Here is a 19,267-nt window from a genome sequence, read left to right on the forward strand (position 1 = left end):
TGTTTTAAAAAATTTTTGTAAACAACATAAAATTCTGTAGTTATTGTTTTTATTTTTATGAATGTTTTACGTATCACTTATATTGAACATAAATATATAAAATTATCTACTTGAAGCCTGTTAGGGCCAATGGTCTTAAGAGTCTTCAAGTCTGGGCTGGACAAAATTACAAAAATCGTGGTAAGCCCTTTTGTTATGAGTGAACAAGAGAAGTGATAAAATAAAATAAAAAGAAACAAGTTAATTTTGGTATAACAGCAGCATATCTGTGTGCCAAATTTATTCCAAATTCAAATTAGAGAATAATTTATAACTTTTGTTAACAACAAATGCCCTCAAGCCAAATACAGCGCACACAAAGTTAAACCAGAATTAAAGGTACACGTGACAATGGCCACAAAAAAAAAATAAAGCAGAATTGGCTTCCACTACTTAAACACTATAACTTAGACACAAAACTTGACAAAATATATATAGTAAAAGAACTAGTTACAAGCTCTAAAACAACGGGCAAACCCAGACCACTGAAATGACCAGTCAAAGCACATAGACAAATCTACTGAAATAATTACGTTAAAGTGGTACGTATAAATAAAACCTAGTACGTAAGTTACGTAACAGCCTGAGGCTTGATTTAGAAATGCACACTCTGTACAAACGCCTTGTCACACCCCAGATTACCCGGCTAGCAAATTGATTGGCCTAAGAATATTTTCATTAACACTTGCAGAAATAATTTGGTTTTATTATTAATATTTTGTCAAGTTTTGTGTCCAAATTATAGTTTATAATCTAGTGAAAAATTTTAATATGTACTTATATCAGTTTAATTCATTCAATAAATAAAGAAGAAAATAATAAATAAGAAAATAATAGATCACATTCTTTATTATAGATACTTTTTTTGTTTATTAAAACAAGACCTCCATGTTAGTGGAGTTACTAACTTTACATATATTTTTAACTGTGACCTAGTGGAAAAAAATTGAATAAGATTGATTGTGTGGCTTTTATATCTTTCTGGTGCTGGTATAGTTAAAAATTCAAATTCATCTCTCATTTTTATTATAACTATAATAATATGAATATAAAAATCAATATGCAATGTTGAAATCCTAAATTTACTTATGCTTTCTCTTGTGAAGTATCAGGTAATGACTGCTTTTATTTACTTGTTTATTGAGCACGCAAAAGTCATGCTTACTTTTGTTAGCCTTTCCATTGGTTTCTTCATGTCACCACTATTTGCTTCATTTTCACTGTGTAAGAACTTACACATAACTGTGAAGCAGAAAAGTCTTCACAAACCTAACCTTTTTGAATAGATTAAACAGTAGCTGTTTAATAACATTATGGGCACACATATTGTCAGTCCCTGATGGTTAAATATAATGTGGAAATACAATTTTTCTAATTGTGGACTATCATGAATACCCTCTTTATCGCATAATCGTTGAACACGCATAATCGTCGTACCAATATTTTGGGGTTTCAAAATTTGGATAAAAAAAACCTTCGTGTAAACGTTGCATGATGTTTTTGGTCCTGCTATTAGATTCCTAGTGCTTTGTGTAGGTATCTTTTCCATATAAAATAATGTATTTTAAAGTAGAAATTCGGACATTACCACTTACTTCTTTAATTAATGGAAATATGAAGTTGCCTGATGTGTAAATTTTCTTTTAAAGACGTTTTTAAACATTCTAACCTTTATCTGTTCGTGTGCGTCGCTGCCGTGTACTGCTTATAAAAATGTAGCCAGCACTAGTTGGCATCATTCATGTTTGATTATGTTGCTTCCCGTATAGAGCGTGCACACGTAGTCGAATATCGATATCTCGCCGATCGCATGCAATGCGTGCTCTCTGTTGAGTGCTGAATTAACTACATTTGATGGCCCACACTCTTTTGGGGTAAGTGTGTACTACGACGATAGTTATGCGTTAGTTAAGGCTCGCATTCACATTTTGTTTTTCTATTTAAAGTTGAAGAAAGGTTTTTGTTGCGTGACTTATTAATTTAAATTATTTGGCATGCTCTTGTATACTCCACTTTTAAATAAAAGTACTGTCAATGAATGTTTTTTTTTGTGAATAACTTTACCTAAAAATAATTTTTTTTTCGCATAAAAAATGCATCCCTACTTTTCAAACTTCATTTTAGTATAAAATGTGCGACGATTATGCGATAAAACATGGTGTTTGAATTTTGACTTAATAAAAGTTATTGATCGGTTGCAGATGTAGAGTTTCGTCGTAAACGGGGTTAAGTAATTGAAGCGAGCGTGTTTTTCCAGACAAGAGTTGGAGGTGAAGATGGCGGACTTCACGACATGGCTGGGCGACCTGGAGGGCCGTGTGGCCAAGGGAGCAGTGGTGAGGCTGGACCAGGCGGACTCAGCACTGCAGGCGGTGCACGCGCTGGTGCAGGAGCACTCGGAGCAGCAGCTGGCGTTCAACGCCATCTACGACGAGGTGAAGGGGCTGCAGAGCGCCAGCAGCCCGGCCGAGACCGAGACGCTCACGCACGGCTACAGCGCCCTCGTCGCCCAGTACCAGGTCCGTCGCTTCTCTCGCACTGCACCTTGTTTCTCGTACACCTTGGCAGTCAGCATTTCTAATGGCTAACTAACACCTGCTGCATTGCATTTCCGATGCTAACACACTTGAGGATCGTTTACAGAAACATACGGCAAGAACTGAAGAAAAGGTTCTACCCTTCTGCGTAGAATGGTGCTTCAGTCGCATGCTCGTGGCCAGGTCTTTTTTCCTTTGTTCTTCTGCCTCTTAAATCCTTTTCTTCCCCCCTCCGTCCACAAGGCTTTTTAGGGGTGTGCAAATACTCGAAATTGCAAATATTCGTGCGAATCAAATATTTGTTTCGATTCACATTTGAAACCAAATTAGGTATTAGAAAATTTCAAATATTCGAAAGTTTTCAAATGTATTAAAATATTACTTTTGTTTGACAAAACGTGTGATACAATAATATGTCGAACCTTGAGAAATCATTTTCCCGAGAGACTTAATGGAAGAAAAAAAAACTAAGCGGACCTTTACTTACATCATACTTTAGGTTAGGTAAATTGGCATACTGAGAACAGTTAAAGCCAATGTAGCGTGAAAATTATCATAAATGCTTACGATTTTACTGCAAACTTTACGTGATGTGTAGCATAATTAATTTATTATATCCGGTTGTCCTTAGCACAATTTTTGGGCGAGCCATGTGCCATATAAAAGCGTAAAAATATTTAAACAATGACAGCGCATCAGCTTTAAATAGTAACCTATATAAACTAATGCACACATACACTTTGGTCACCATTCTATTAATTTTACTAATACAAATCTAGAGAATTTTTTTTAACGATAGAAAAGTAAACACAGCTGCCATCATGGCTACAGCAAAAAAGAAAACATGTCCGTTTGTGGTTATGGCCAGCGGAGCGGCTCATGGCCAGAGAATTGTGTTGCTAGAATTGCTCCAGCCCAATCGCTTTTTAAGCTATCGAAAATGTTACGTAAATAATTAGATAAAATTAAAAAGACACGATAAACAAAATTCATTAAAAATTATTTTGCCTTGACACGTTTTATTCCAAAAGACTCTGAGAATGGATTATTGACCATGACCATGCTTACGAGCAGTTGTAATAAATACTCTTCGATATATCGATTGGTAATCACTTGACTATTTACTGCGGAAAATAAAACTGATACATCGAAGATCTGTTTACTTTCATAATCTTTATTTGCCATTTTTAATTTTCAGAAGGAAAAGTGAAGTTCAGAACGTTGTATTTCTGCTTCTGGGAACATTTTCACTTCCAAGAGGCAATGCCTGGATCCAGAACATGTAAAGGAATTAGTCTTTTTGCACTGCAATTTACGTAATGTTGATGGCAAGGTGTAGGCTTTGCTTTTGATGAAGACATTTCTATATCACTGATTGTGTTTTATTACTAAACCATTAGAAGAGACATAAAATTTACATGTTACTTGAGTAATAAAAATGTATATAAAACTAAAGAATGTTACTCTTTTAAACAACAATTTATAATATGCCAAATTTTGACTGTAATTATTCAGATTTATACTTAGAACTTAATTAGAAAATATTCGCAAATTATTCACTACTCGCAAATATTTGCAATTATTTGATTCACATTTGATTTGCATTGAAAAAATCACATTCGCACAGCCCTAAGGCTTTTCTTTCATGTTGACACCAATCGCACGTGTTCACAGCCAATTCTCAGAAGTGACGATGAGTTGCATCCATCACTGCTGTTGCCAAACTGCAGCCGGAGCAAGAGAGTTTGGTCATGGTCTAAGTATACATGCCTGTCTCATCTGCGGTCAAATTTATCTCGTTCTGCACTCATACATGACGTTGGAGCTACTGCAGAAAACATTGGCACTAATATAGGATGGGTTTTAATGGTAGTTTGAAAATATGAAATGACAAAAGGCTAAACTGTGTAATGAGTAATGAGGGTGACATGAATAACAGTTAAAGAACAAAAGTGAATAAAACTAGGTAAACAATACAGTTCCTTTAAAAATTATTACGTAGCAGAATTGAATGTATTAGCACTAGGGATGTGCGAAAGTGACTTTTTCCACACGAAATGAAAGTGAAAGAAAATTTATCAAGTTTCGCGAAAGTGAAACGAAAATGAATTTTTCTATGAGATAAATATATTCTTAACGAAAGTTAAGCGAAATTTTTTAATTAACAAAGAAAAAAGTGCCCCAAAATTTGCTCTTCAGTAATAAATTCTATTACATAAATCATTTTGGTACCTTTTGATATATATATACATATAAATATTATTATTTAATATAATCAACATCCGCCCTAGACCACACAACACAGCCCCATGTCACTCGTAAATTTCAGGAATCAATCCAGATCTTTCAGCGCACAGACTATTTCCTTTACAGTCGTAATGTCGCAGTCTATGATAATATATTTATCACGTGCATGGTACTGATGAAAAAATACGTGACTACTGCGGAACGGCCGCCATCTTGCACCACTGTCACACATGGCTAGCTCAGGAAGCTGTAGACCAGGCAAGGGACATGGTCAAAACAAAACATAACATAACAAATGGTTGCTGCCAAGTGGTCATTACACGCAGTGACTTGTTGACCTTTTTGTCTAATTGGCTGTATATTATGAGGATTTTATATGCCAGTCAGAGTATGTAAAATTTAAATAAAACAGACGACAATGTTTTTGTTTGGCTGTGCTCGAATAAAAGTAGGTACGTTCTTTGTTTATGTGTATACGGTAAATACTAAATACTGTACTAACAGTTCTGGAATGTATGTTTTACGAATATAGTACCTACACTACTGTTTGAAAGCAAATGAATCAGGTAATTTTTCAAATATTGCATGATTTTGTTTTGATACCTAGGCCTACTGTAATCACGGTTGAATTTTGTTTACTTTATCTGCCATGTTTGTTCAAATTATGATTTTACCGTATTTTCATTAATGTGAGTTTTTTTCATCACCACGTAAATTAATCTTAATGGAAATATTTTTTCTAATTAATGTCTTTATATGATTTGTATATGTTATTACATTATTAGTAATAACAAGCAAATCATATAAAGACATTACAGTAGAATCTCAGTGCTAAGTACTTACAGGTACCTCAAGTTTTTGTACTTAGTACTGAAACATGCATACATATCTTTACAAAGAGAAAAAAAATATATAAAAAATTGCTACAGAAGAGCCGCAATGCCATATGTATTAGCAACTGCGACTTGCTTTTTTCCCCTTGTCTAGTTCTCTGAGTATATCCACTTTTTCCTTAAGCGTGAATTGCTTTCGTTTCTTTTTATCTCCAGGATCATTTATATTGTAGCACAAATACAATGCGGTGTCTAAATAACGTAACCTGAAAATAAACTCAACAATAACAATAAACAATCCCGGCACAGACATCAAACAGTATTTTTAGCGTAGCGTAACACTTTTGTCTAAATAATTAATACTTCTCTCAAACTTCCGTCTTTCGATGTATCGAATGGTGTTGTGTTGCTCACGTCGCATACTACGTACGGTATAATCTATGGTTGTGCGCGCAAATGTTTGTTAACTTTGTTTTGAGAATTTAGAGGTTAGAAAATACGTTGCGGTGGTATTTGTGTATCTTTGTTATACTACATTAATCATTTAGCTGGAAATTTATTTACCAGTTTAAGTAAATTTTGGTGTAGTAATGCCACGCTACTAGTAGAATTTTTACGTTATAGTGAAAATATGATACTTTAAACTGAAACCGTTTCGCATGGCGAAGATACGATTTTTGGCGGGGACTTAAAAAAAATACGTTAAAGTGAAATATACTTTATAATAAGGTACGTTATTGTACCGGTATTCTACTGTACATTTTTATTAAATTACGAGTTCTTTTTCAACTAGAACAAACGGAACTTCGGTAAGCTATTGAACTTTCGTTTGGCTCGAAATATTTCGCTAAAAACAAACTTCGACAGATGAAATTCTTACCGAAATCGAAAATGAAAGTAGCAAAATTTCGATTTCGGTATCGGTATACCGAACATTCGCACAACCCTAATTAGCACTAATAAAGCCAATTTTAAAAACGATTTATTCACATAGGGTACAAAGAGTGCTTTTAATGAAATTGTTTTTCGCTTTCCATTGTCTGTTTTAAACAATTTTTTAAACTTAAGAAAAAGACAATCTTACTAACATCATATAGGCCTAGCTTATTGTATTTTCATTGTGTTTTTCAGAGAGCTTCAATGAATGTTTATCATGTAGTACTTACAAAATAATACGTATTCTTGTAAACACTCACTAAATTTAAAAATACTTTTAAGGAATTAATAGAACATATATTTTAACTTATTTGAGCACAAAAGAGTGTTCTCTTTTAAACACCCACATAATGTACTGACATCTTACTCATACAAACTGCAGATGCAGACTAAACAATACAACACAGACAGAAGAGAGAACTGAGAGTGAGCCTATCTCAACTTGACTGTGAAGCTCTTGTCGGCTCATGAAACAACCAAAACCTACCCACTATTAGTCACCTTTCATGTCACAACTTGAAGAATCATCTAGAACAGACTCTGCTGATTGTTATTTTTGAGTGTCTCCTTACAGTTTCAAATAAAATGCATTATAAAGTAAGTTAAATAAACTATTTCCAACTTTACTAAAAATATAACTATATTATTTTGTAAATAACTAAATTTTTATCTTAGAGGCAACCCTCCTAGGTACATAATTAAGTATGGTAATAATTACCATAGTAAATAAATTAAGTAAAGTTAGTGTACATAGTATTAAACTGAAACAAAAACTTATAAAATACCATTTCTGTAAATTATTATTTAACTATGAAACCATTAGCCTCCCACTTTGAAATTTTGAGAATCACCAAAATTATAAACTATGAATAGGAATTATTAAAAACTTTCAAAAATTCACTTTTTGAGAAAATCAAAATCAAAATTTTGAATTTGATTTCTAAAAAACACTTTTTATAAAAAAGTATATGGTGTTGTACAACACAAAAAAAAAACATTTAAAACTGAGTAAAATGACACCACTCCTATCTCTCTAGCTCAATTAGGAGAAAAACTATGGTGATTTCAATATATGTCGGTTAGGGTTTTTTTTTATGCGTATTTTGGGAAACTTTACATAGCGGTAATTTTGAAAACGTTTGAGATATTTGAAAAAAAATGGGCATTTTTCTTAATTTTTTAGACAACCTTCATACCAAATTTCATCAAATTCTGGTGGTTAGGTTTATATATACCCTGTGTTGAGTTGAAATGGAATGACCCATAAAAAAACATAGCAACATACTTGTAAGTCTTGTTGACGCTGTTGTGTCATCCTCTTCATTAGTTCTGCTGCCATCATGAGGGCCCTTTTGGATTCCTCATTCATTTAAATTATTAAATATTTTAGGAAATTTTAAAACTTTACAGAAAATGAATCTAAGTTCATCATGTTGTCAGAGCAAATTTTTCACATGCTTTCACTATTGTTACTATTAGTTGATTATTTTACAGAACTAGTCATGCTCTGTTAAACGATACCTCGCGCAACATCCTATGACAATGCATTCTCGAGCTGTACTAATATTGGCACTCAGCAAATTGATAATATACCACTACAGTTTGGCAATGTTTTGGTGGAGTGTAATGTCATTCTCTTAAGGGATACGTGTCACGTAACATTGTACTTCTTTTACGTAATTCTTGCCCTATTAAGCCAGTAAAACTTATTTATATATGCGTTCAAATTTTAACATTATTAATTTACACCCAATCGATAATTTTTCTTTAATAACCACGCTTCACTGATGTAGACTTTGATGTAAAAAATTGTCTAGGCCTTGTACTATTTAATACAGTACGTGGCTGTTTTATGAACTCACATGAAGACAAAATTTACTCTAAATATTTTTATATTGACATGTGTTTGAAGAATGCAAGTTTTTATTTTAGCATCGCCAGGAAGTATTTCTGCGATTTAATTTCAACTTCATTGAAGATATTCATAATATAATGTTGAAAAAGGCTGTGATAAACTTTTTATACCATTTTGATACATAAATCGTTTTAATTTAATGTTAAAAGTTGTTGAAGCTCATCTTAAAAAATTGTATATACACCAGAATTTAAAGCTCAACATTTTGCTTTTTTTAAGTACTTTTTGAAAAAACTTTATATCACATAGAATTTCAATACTTTATTCTTAAGATAAACAAGTTTCTTAAAGAAAATGTTGCACTTGCTTAATTTTTGCAAAATATGAGTCACATTTAAATAAAAAAATGTTAAAAAAATTAATTTATAAATATTAATTTTTTTTATTTACTGGACCCTATATTTTTAATGTAAGAAACACTTTAACAAAAGGAATGCATTATTTGTACACTTTTAATTTAAGGATATATATCCCTTAAAGAAGGGGTCTCACATGCTGTGTCAATTTTTTTAATTTTCTTATCATTACTGATAGTTAAGGGCTATTTCTGTGAATTTACCACTTTAACGCTCTTTCATCTGTTATTCTGTCACATACATTTTTAAAAGATATTCACTAAGTGTGATATAATGGGTGTAAAAAGTCATTGTAGTGTTTGTAATTTTTATCACTTGCGTGACTTTTTACAACAAATATACATATGTCACTCATTAAATATTTCTTGAAATAATTTATGACAGATAACAAGTACAAGAAAGGTATCGTGTTAAATTGAGAGAAATAACCCTTAACAATTATCGAAATAAAAAATCAACATGGTGTTTGAGACCCCATCTTAAAGACCCACATTGGGCATTGGAGTTTTTACTTTTATAATTGAGAAGTTTTAAAATTGGCATCTATTAAATATATTAAAATAAAATAAAACCTGTTCAGTGTGGCTATGAATGTTGAAGCGACTGATGGTTGAACGCGTGTGCCCCAGGAGCTGGAGGACCGCCTGCAGGAGAGGAAGGCGGCGCTGGAGAAGTGGTCGGAGCTGCTGAGCTGGCACGCGGACGCCTCCGGCCAGCTGGGGCACCTGCGCTTCCAGCTGGAAGGCCAGAAGCCGCAGGCAGACGTGCTGGCGGCGCTGGGACGGGAGCTGGCCGGCATCTCGGCCGGAGTGCGGGACTGGTCGAGCACCGCCCCCGCCATCGACGGGGCGAGCCGCCAGAGCGACACCGCGCTGGTCGACGCCCGGACGGGCGAGAGCGTCACGGCCGTGCTCCTGGTCGACGGCCTGCGCGAGAAGGCGGCCGTGCTGCAGATGCAGCTGGCCGACAAGAAGAAAGTGCTGGAGAAGGTGTGCATTATGCCAGTCGCAGTTTAAGAAACATGATTGACATCTGGGGGGAAGGAGACTTTATATTGATATACTAATAACTGAGTCTAGGTATTAGATCCATATAAATGATTTATAGTTACACATCCATTTTTAATAAGTAATATAAAAACAGCTTAAAATTTTCTTCAGAAGTCTTGTTATCTATTTTATCTTTAATGCTTCTGGGGGGGGGGGGGTACTTTTAACCTTGTGCCACCTCTTTTCCCCCCCTTTGCCTTGGATCTGCTTCTGGTTGTGCTTTTTTTTGTGTGTCACCATTCCAATCCTTTTGGTTAGCTAACGTTTAGCGAAAAAATTCAATAGTATTTACACAGCAAAATTTCACTAAATTTTAAAGAAAACTAAACCATAAACAGTGCTCAAGTACTGAGTTATCTTAATCATAAGACATACCTATTTTGTGACTATTTGTGCTATGAAAATGTAATGCATTTTACATTTGATGTAATTTTCCAATTTTAAAATCCACGTGATTCTAAGTGCACCTTTGGTACTTATGAACTTATGGGTTGTGATATATAGGTAATCCTAATCCATAGGACATCCTACAAGTTTTCTTCAGATAAAGTATAAATAAAGCAGGGTATGTTATAGCGCGATAACTGAGTGGACTGTATATCAAAACGATTATAGATGCCATTATAATACAACAATTTAACGGTGAGGCTACACCATAGTACTACTTACCGCCATGATGAAAAATATGACTGACTTCCGGCTGGAAGTCCAGGGCTGCCAACTATTGGCAGAGGATGCTGAATAATGGTTGCCACTACACAGCAGCACGGGAAATACAAATTTGAAGTATTCAGAGACTTCTCAGAAGCACTGATTACGTTGAGGTCTAATAAATGTTACTAACACAAAATTACACACACTAATATACAGTCTGAACAGGGTATTTAGTAATATTTTAATGCAGAATGCTGCAAAATAACGGCGATGACTAGTCAAGTAGCATATCAAGAATATGTACTAATAATTACAAGAGTGCTGTGGTGTAAGACTTAAAGTAAGGCTACTTTTTTTTTCAAAATAATACAGGACACTTAACATTTTGGATACAACTTCGCCTCATTAAAGAATGACAATGCTTAATAGGCTAATGCATATTTGATTAATAAAATCTTAGGTTGTTCAGTGGGATTAATCGTACATTTTTGCTGTAAATAAAATAACTTTTATTTTCATGGAAATTTAATTTTGCAAAAAACCACAAGAAACAGGGTTTATGAAAAAAGTCATGAAAAAATGTAAGAAAATAATATATGTAATATGATACAAAAATAAGTCATGAGATATTCTTCTCAAAACCATGTGAAAATTATTTTTATTTTTTAAATATTGCTAAAAATTGCAGCAACAAAATTAAGATTAAATTATAAAGGCCATTACTCAAGGATTTTAGTTGAAAGTCTGGTTGTCTATGATAAAGTAATTTTCTTTTGGTGTTATAATCATTAATATTTTGTTGTATAATGTATAGGATAGTGGTACAGTGAATTTTATTGTAATATTTTATTTTAATGTGTTTTGATTTCAGGTGGGAGCTCAGTGGACACATTTCCAGCAACTACAACAAAACCTTTCTGAAGATATTCTTGAAACGCAAGCCCTGATCCAGGAGACACTTTTTAAAGTTGACAGTTTTGACAAGTTAGATCAAGCTGTCAGGGACATAAGCAGTTTACTGGAAAAGCATAAGCAGAAACAAGAAGCAAAAGACATCTTGCACAAGGAGGGTAAAATCCTGTTAGATGAAGATCAGAGCAACATCTCAACCATACAAAATATTTTAGCTTCAATTGATGCTAACTGGGAGAAAGTTAATGAAACCATTAAGGAACAGAAAGCAAAGTATACAGAAATGAACATTGCATGGAAGCAGTTTAATGATGCAAAAGAAAAAGTGTACAGTGGTATTTCAGAAGCACATAAAATATGTGAATCAGCACAGGATGCTCCTAATGACTTCATGCAAGCAAACATTTTGCATGAGAAAACAAAAAAGGCATTAGAGACACTGAAGAAAGCAAAATTCTCTTTAGACACAATGGATAACAAAGGGCAGATTTTGTTCAAACAGGCTGAGCCAATTTCTGACTTCAAAGTGTCTGTGGTTGAAGATGAACTGAAGAAAGTCCACACGGAGTGGCAACATGCTTATGATAAACTGATAAAGAAGTTTCAAAGTCTAGAAGCTCAGATAATTATTTGGAAACAGATAGAAGAATCTAAAAATGAAGTACTTCACTGGCTTAGTGAAACCAGTGATGGACTGTCAAATGCCCTTGAGAACATGTCAGATAGTGATGGTGGCCAGGCCAGGCTGAACAAATACAAGGATGAGCTACCCTCTTATTACAACCTGAAAACCAGTATTGTTACGAAAACATCACAGCTCATGAAACTCAATGACGGAAAGCCTATCCCAACCCTTGACTCTCTCAATAAACTCTTGGATGATGAATTTTTAGACATTAAGAATGTGGCAGATAAGCTGGAGGATATTGCATGTATGTTTGGAGAAAGAGAGAAAAACATACGTGACGACATCAAAAAGGCTAGCGATTCAATCACCAAGATAAGAGAGGCTCTTATCAGATGTGATGATCTCACAGGGGAGAACACAAAGATTCTTGAAAGACTTCAAAAATGCCAACACTTGAAACAGGAACTGCTGAATTTTGGGTCAGACCTTAAAAATGTTAATGAGAGGATTGATGAAATAAAAACAAGATATCCATCATTTGGAGAATCAGGTTTGGCCAAGGAACTCGGTGGCCTGCAGGAACGCTACAGTAGTGTTCTCTTGCACGCCAACAAAGTTGAGTCAACATTGCTATCTTTCTTGAAGAAGTACCATGTCGAGAAATTGGGCATGTTACAAAGAGGTGTTACGACACACAAAGAGAAGGTTGCTTGGTGTTTTCCAGAGGCAGGTAGTGATAGGTATAACCTGGAGGTTAAGTTATCATCTCTGCGAGATGTTGAGGCAGGGCTGAATGACTTTGAGGCTAAAAAAGCTGATCTAGATCAGTCTCTGCAACTTCTAGAGCAAGTAGAAAAACAGGATAAAATTCAAGAGCTTGCTGCAGAAAGAAAGGTAGTGGTTACGGAGTTACAAGCCCTTAAAAGTACATATGATACCACAAAACAGTCTTTAGAACATAATATTTCTTTGTGGCAAAAATACGAGCTTATGTCTGAAAACATTGCGTCATGGCTGAAAGAATCTGAAGGTAAGGTACGTGCAGAGTCTGTAAATCAGCTAAATTTTTCATCACTTGGTGACAAAATAAAAGAAATAGAAGTATTCAAAAAACAAATAACAGATTATGAACCTGAAATAAAGGAAATGAAGAACGTTAGTGATGAGATAATGACAGAAAGTCCAGACTCTCGAGTTGGACAGTATGTTGGCCATCTTGTCAGCAGATATCAAGCTGTTTTGAAATTTGTAAACACATATATCGAAAGATTGCAGGTGCTGAGTAGAAACAAAGATAGTTATAGGCAGGCTGTGGACGATATGGAGAAGTGGCTAGGTAATGCTGAAGGAAAGCTGAAATCTTACGAAAACCTGATTTCATCAGGAGCCAAACCAATGCAGACATACCAATTAAAGCTGGAAGAACTGAAAGCCTTTGCAGAAGAAAAAGAAAAGGGTCAGGCACTTCTGAACAAAGCTATAGAACTAGGAGAAGCTTTATTTCCAGGTATAACACCAGAGAATCGAGAGGCTGTTCGAGCTGAGTTGCGAGCACTTAGAGATTCATCTGAATCTGTTATTGATAGGGTGAACGTTGTCCACAAGAAGGTGGAAGGCATCATGCTGCAGCGGTCATCATTTGAAGACAGCTATAAACAAGTGAAGCAGTGGGTGACAGATGTACAAACCAAGCTTGGTGACAAAGTGGAACTGAAAGCAACACTTAAAGAAAAGAAAATTGCCATGCATGGCTACAGAGCTCTTGCACAAGATGTAAACACCCACAAGAATATCATGAAACAGCTGCAGGAGAAAATAGGAGCAATGTCAGATTCTGAGGCTGCAGACAAGTTCGATACAATTCTCTCCACTTACAGGAAACTTTCAAAGGACGTAGACGAGAGAATTGCAGTTTCGGAAAAACACGTTACCGATCACGAAAGTTACTTACAAGCCCTGGAAAAGATGCGTGATTGGCTCAGTGCATTGTCGATGGAAGCAGCTTTTGTGAGCGATGAAGCTTTGTTGGAAAAAGAAGGAGCAGATAACAAACTGATGTTGATCGAGACATTGCTGCAGCATAAAGAGGAGGGCGATAAACTCATTGAAGCATGCAGCAGACAAGTTGAGGTTGTCTTGCAGCAAACAGAATCAAGTGGACATCCCAGACTCCTCAAGGAGTTTGAGGAGCAGAAGAAAGCTTGGGAAGTATTCCTGTCCCGCTGTGCGGAAGCTCAGAACAAGCTGAAGCAACTGTGCAGTCGCTGGACAGAGTTCGAAGAGGTGATCGACGCTCTGACGGCGTGGACGAAGCAGAAGGAACTGCAAGTGAAGGACCAGAGCCTGAGAAGCACCCTGGAGGCCAAGCAGTCTCACCTGAGCAAGCTGAAGTCAGTGGAGGAAGAGATCCTTGCCAAAGGAGAGGATTTCAACAAGGCATCTGAGCAGAGTCAGTTCATTAAAGGGGAGTCCGAGCTGTCAGTCAAAGTTTCCAGATTACTCACACGATACCAGGCACTGAAGAATACCACGAAGGTAAGTTCTTGCCACTTTACTATAGCAAATTAATATACTCTCTGGTTTATAATACCAATACTTTTTTTGCAGTTTTTTAGTAACCAAGAAAATTTGAGCTTATATAATTCCTAAATGCTTTAGTTTTTGTATTATTTCAAAGAAAGACAATATTAATTACATATTGGAAGAGCTAGTAAAGGGGAATTTACTTTCAGCGTTTGATATATGTCTTTAGAACCACAGACATTTAAATAAAAATGTCAGAAATACCTTATAAAGCTAGGTTACACTTATGAAAAAAATAGAGGATGTGTCCTTGGCCAACAAAAAAAAAAATTGTTTGTGCCTAAGAAATACTAAATAATCTATCATTTCCACCAACAAAAGGAGAAAAAAAATTGAAAGCAAATAGTAGGCAAAGAGTTCCATCCCCCCTGAAATGAAATTCTGTGTTTGCTCCTGGTCTATTCATATTTGCTATAAGAACATGTTTCATAAAAAACATGGTTCTGGGCTCACATCTCTGTCTCTCAAACTTACATTTTATTATTAGAAAACGATAATCCAAATTACTACATAAATTGCATTGAAAAACAGGAAAAAAAGAAATAAAATGTTAAAAAAATACTTTCGTATATTTTTTAACTTAGTCAACCCTTATAATTGAATATTATTAGAAAAAACATCTTTGCCAAAATGTAGTACACAGCTCATCATAAATGCTTCAAGATGATAGTAATAATTGTTTGTATATGTTTGTTAAATTATATTACCATAACCTTGAACCTGATTATGAAAAAATATGCTGGTATTTATTAAGTTTCAAAACACTAAAAAATAGTGTATTGTTTCATTTAAAGCAATTTTTTGCTAAAATCATATTAATGGCAGAAGTCATGCAATTTTTCATTTTGAATACGCTTTTTGTTTGTAGAAAACATAGTTTTAAAATGTGGGCATATGCAAAGCTTTGCAACGTCAGAGTCAAATGGAAGAGTTTTACCTATATGTGATACTAGCTGCAGTACCCGGCGTTGCGCGGGCTGAAAACAGGGTGAAGGGGACCTTTTTCGAAATCAGATGTAGTTAGTAATTGTATTCTTAATTTGAATGCCAAGTGTGCAAAATAATTTATATCACTTTCAGATCCCGATAGACCTTGTTCTGCCAGTCTATAGTTATTTACCTGTATATATCGAAAAATTGGTGGTCTGTATGTAATCTAGACTTTATAAAGCACTATAGAAAAAAGCTGAAAAATAAGAGATTACTAATATTGAAATGATTCCAATATCTAGCTAATGCTCGGCCTGCATTGCAATGCCTCATTCAGTTTTGTTATGTAATATGTTTGAAGTAGTTCCACATATACAAATAATCTATCCATCTGTCTATATATATTTATCTCTATCTATATACATCTATGTATCTCTCTCTCTCTATTTATCTCTTTATATCTACATATATACTTCCCACTATCTCTATATCTTCTATATATGTGTCTATAGCTCTATACATCTATATGTATATCTCTTTATCTAACCCATTTTATTCTTTATACCTTGCTCTATCTCAACTTATCTCTCCGTCTCTATCTCACTCTATATATATATATATATGTGTGTGTGTGTGTGTGTGTATTTATATATAAGTCTATATCTGTCTCTCTTTTATATTTAAATTAATTGTGTCATGCGTGCACACTTATACAACAAAAACAGACGAAGTGCCGCTATATAAAATGAAATAAACACATTTTTTGACACGACTCGTGCTCCAACTGTTGAAAAATAGTTATACCGTCTCAGTAACCTTCATGGGCATGCGCATAAAAAATTACCAAAATTTCATCGCAATTGGATAAATGGTATAGGAACGCATACGGTACAAACGAAAATTAAAGACATGACAAACGCATTAAACGATGGTGCATTTAAAATTCAAAGCAACTCTATCTATTGATGAAGTTAAGAACCAAACTGTTATTAGCACCTTCATTTTGCTAGCCACTGTGTGCTCCACTAAGCGGGCTGGTCTCACCAAGGAGAAAAATAAAATTTGCAAGACCTTACCTTGTGTATGATCATGTGGCAGACATAGAGAAATGACACTCACTCACTATATGTATGTCTATGACCTATGATTTTTTCTGTTATAAAATGAAATTATCACTTTTTCACTCCCTTAAGGATGGAATTTCATATTAATATGTAGCCTATGTGTTATTCTGATGTATAAGCTATATTATTGTAAAGTTTCATTAAAATCCATTCAGTAGTTTTTAGGTGAAAGAGTAACAAACATCCATCCATACTTACAAACTTTCGCGTTTATAATGTTAGTAGGATATACAGTAAAACCTTTTTGTTGCGACCCCATTTATTGCGACCACCTCTCTATTACAACCCGATTTCGAGGAACCGTGAAAAAATTACCGAAAATCCGAAGAAAATCGGACGGAAAATAAGTTTCTTGTGGTGAGTAGCGTGTTACTGCGTTTCTCTTGCCGAGTGCTGTACTGCCGTAGGCAGCGCATTTCTAAAAATAGATACCATTTCCTGTCGACCGCTGTCAGCGCTTAACAACCCCCATTCCACGTCCCTTTGCTGGCAGGGTGCAGATAAAGATTTTTGTGGCAACGTGTTTACGGCCGCTGTCAGCGCTTAACAACCCCCATTCCACGCCCCTTTGCCGGCAGGGTGCAGATAAAGGTTTTTGTGGCAACGTGTTTACGTTTAGCTTTTTGCGAGTGTCCGCCTCTCGCGCGAGCAATAACAAAGCGTCCATGTATCGGGTTGTTTTATGCTTTGTTTGGTGACAGCAGCTTGATTTTATTCGGTATATTCCTTTTCATAGGACCCTTGCTATTAAAATACATTTATATTTAATTTTGAAAGCTTGTAAATTCCTTGCCAGAGATGACTGAACTCGAACTTGGTGTGAAAAGTGACATATTTTGACCTCTCCCTCACCGCTTTAATACACCATTCATAATAGCCCAATTTTATGGGAGAAGGGAGGGTGAAATGAGCATTTTCTCACTGAAGGTTTTTCAAAGGAAGTGAAGTTGGGGTGTTACAAGGGAGGACACTAGATGGTTTATGTGTCTGGGAGGAATGAGCTAGCCTTGAAGAATGTGAACGAGGGGAGGGAGGGATGAGCTATTGCGTCATGAAGCCGCTGCCGCCAGCCAGCCGGGCGAGCTTAGTGTGCGCCCACTCGCGTTGCAGAACCTACAGCTGCCATATTTTTAATGGAAATGTCCCATTATTTTTTTGTTATTCTTACATGAACATTATAGGAAGTATTAAAGCAGACACAAAAATACGCTGTGTGTTAAAATTAACAGATTTTAATAATCTTTCATTTAGTTTTTTTTTTTTCATTTTTTCTGATTTTCACATTTTGGTCCAAATGTCCAATTTTTGACGGTTCCCGATTATGTATTCGTTAAATCCGGGGTTCGTGACATCGGGGTTCTAGTGCATTTAACTACGGCAAGCAGAATACGTACATGTAAACTAACCAGTAAAAATAAACTGTCTTTTGACATATTTTCTTTAGAGGTGGCCTGTAGGGCGAGGGACTTGTCATGAAGGTTGAAGTGGGTTTAAAGCAAAGCCGTCTAGCATTGTGAGTGACATCATCCTGCCATTGTACAGTTGGTTTCTTAGCGAGTAGCGGGGTTGGAGGGGTGGGGGGTGGGGTTTTTAAATGAACTGAAAATTTCGGAAAACATCTATTACGGCCCCCCCTATTACGACCCTATTCCTGGGAACCGTGAGCTGTCGTTTCAGAGAGGTTTGACTTTAGTAGACTTCATAGAATCTTGTGCTGAACAACAGCTAGCAACCAGCCTGGCTTGATTATGGGATAGTTGCAGAAACAAAGGGACTTGTGTACACTGTTCTTGCCAGGGGGAGATGTAGGTGACCTTGAAGCAGGGGTGCTATGACAGGCGCAAGTGAAACAGCATTAGAACAGTGATGGCTCTTCCCCAAGCTGATATTGGGTGGTATGGTAAAGGATCTGGGTAGTCCAGTCAGTCTGGTAGCTGATGTGCTAGTCCATTACAAGTGGAAGGAAGCAAGTCCAAGGTCTGGTTAGGCAGACAATTAGTTTTGATTTTTTCAATGTCATTTGTTAAGACATGAGGTGGTTATGACTCATGTCCTGTGAAGAAGCAAGTAGAGATGAGAATGAGAATGAATAGATCATCCCTCACTGCTACCAACATGGTACATATGCACATACCAAGAGCGATGGGTTTGAGGTAGTAAAGCTCCGGTGGCCTTGGTATTTTTGGCATCATGGCCTGCATCAATATGTTGAATTCCATAAGAATTACTCTTTTGAGCCTCTATCCAAACAGTTTTTTACTCTTCTAGTCAGAAAGCTTCCAGAAGTATGTTTAGTACATAAGGTCGAATTGTAATGTGAAATATTGTAGTACAAGAATTTGTTATATATTTTCCAGGAATCAGTCATGAGATACGAGCAGTTTGTGAAAGAGCATAAAAGTTTCAGTGACGAACATGCTGCATTCTTGGAATGGCTTTCAAGAACTGATGCTGAGCTGAAAGAGTTGAGCGAAATTGTGGGTGACTTGACTGTACTTCAGGTGAGATTATTTTTTACGATTTT

The 19,267-nt window shown here is 35.6% G+C and overlaps 1 protein-coding gene across 4 annotated transcripts in view; it reads left to right on the forward strand.

Annotated features, from left to right (window-relative positions):
* Nucleotides 1-19,267, forward strand: part of LOC134531206 (muscle-specific protein 300 kDa) — a 602,384-nt gene that overhangs the window by 245,524 nt on the left and 337,593 nt on the right. For all 4 annotated transcript variants that reach the window (XM_063366862.1, XM_063366865.1, XM_063366863.1 and 1 more), the window contains exons 31-34: nt 2,297-2,558; nt 9,493-9,852; nt 11,438-14,641; nt 19,101-19,244. In XM_063366862.1, the coding sequence (XP_063222932.1) occupies nt 2,297-2,558; nt 9,493-9,852; nt 11,438-14,641; nt 19,101-19,244 (3,970 nt within the window). The remainder of the gene's footprint in view (nt 1-2,296; nt 2,559-9,492; nt 9,853-11,437; nt 14,642-19,100; nt 19,245-19,267) is intronic.

Source organism: Bacillus rossius, chromosome 3 (genome assembly GCF_032445375.1).
Source record: "Bacillus rossius redtenbacheri isolate Brsri chromosome 3, Brsri_v3, whole genome shotgun sequence".
In the NCBI taxonomy this organism is placed as follows: domain Eukaryota; kingdom Metazoa; phylum Arthropoda; class Insecta; order Phasmatodea; family Bacillidae; genus Bacillus; species Bacillus rossius.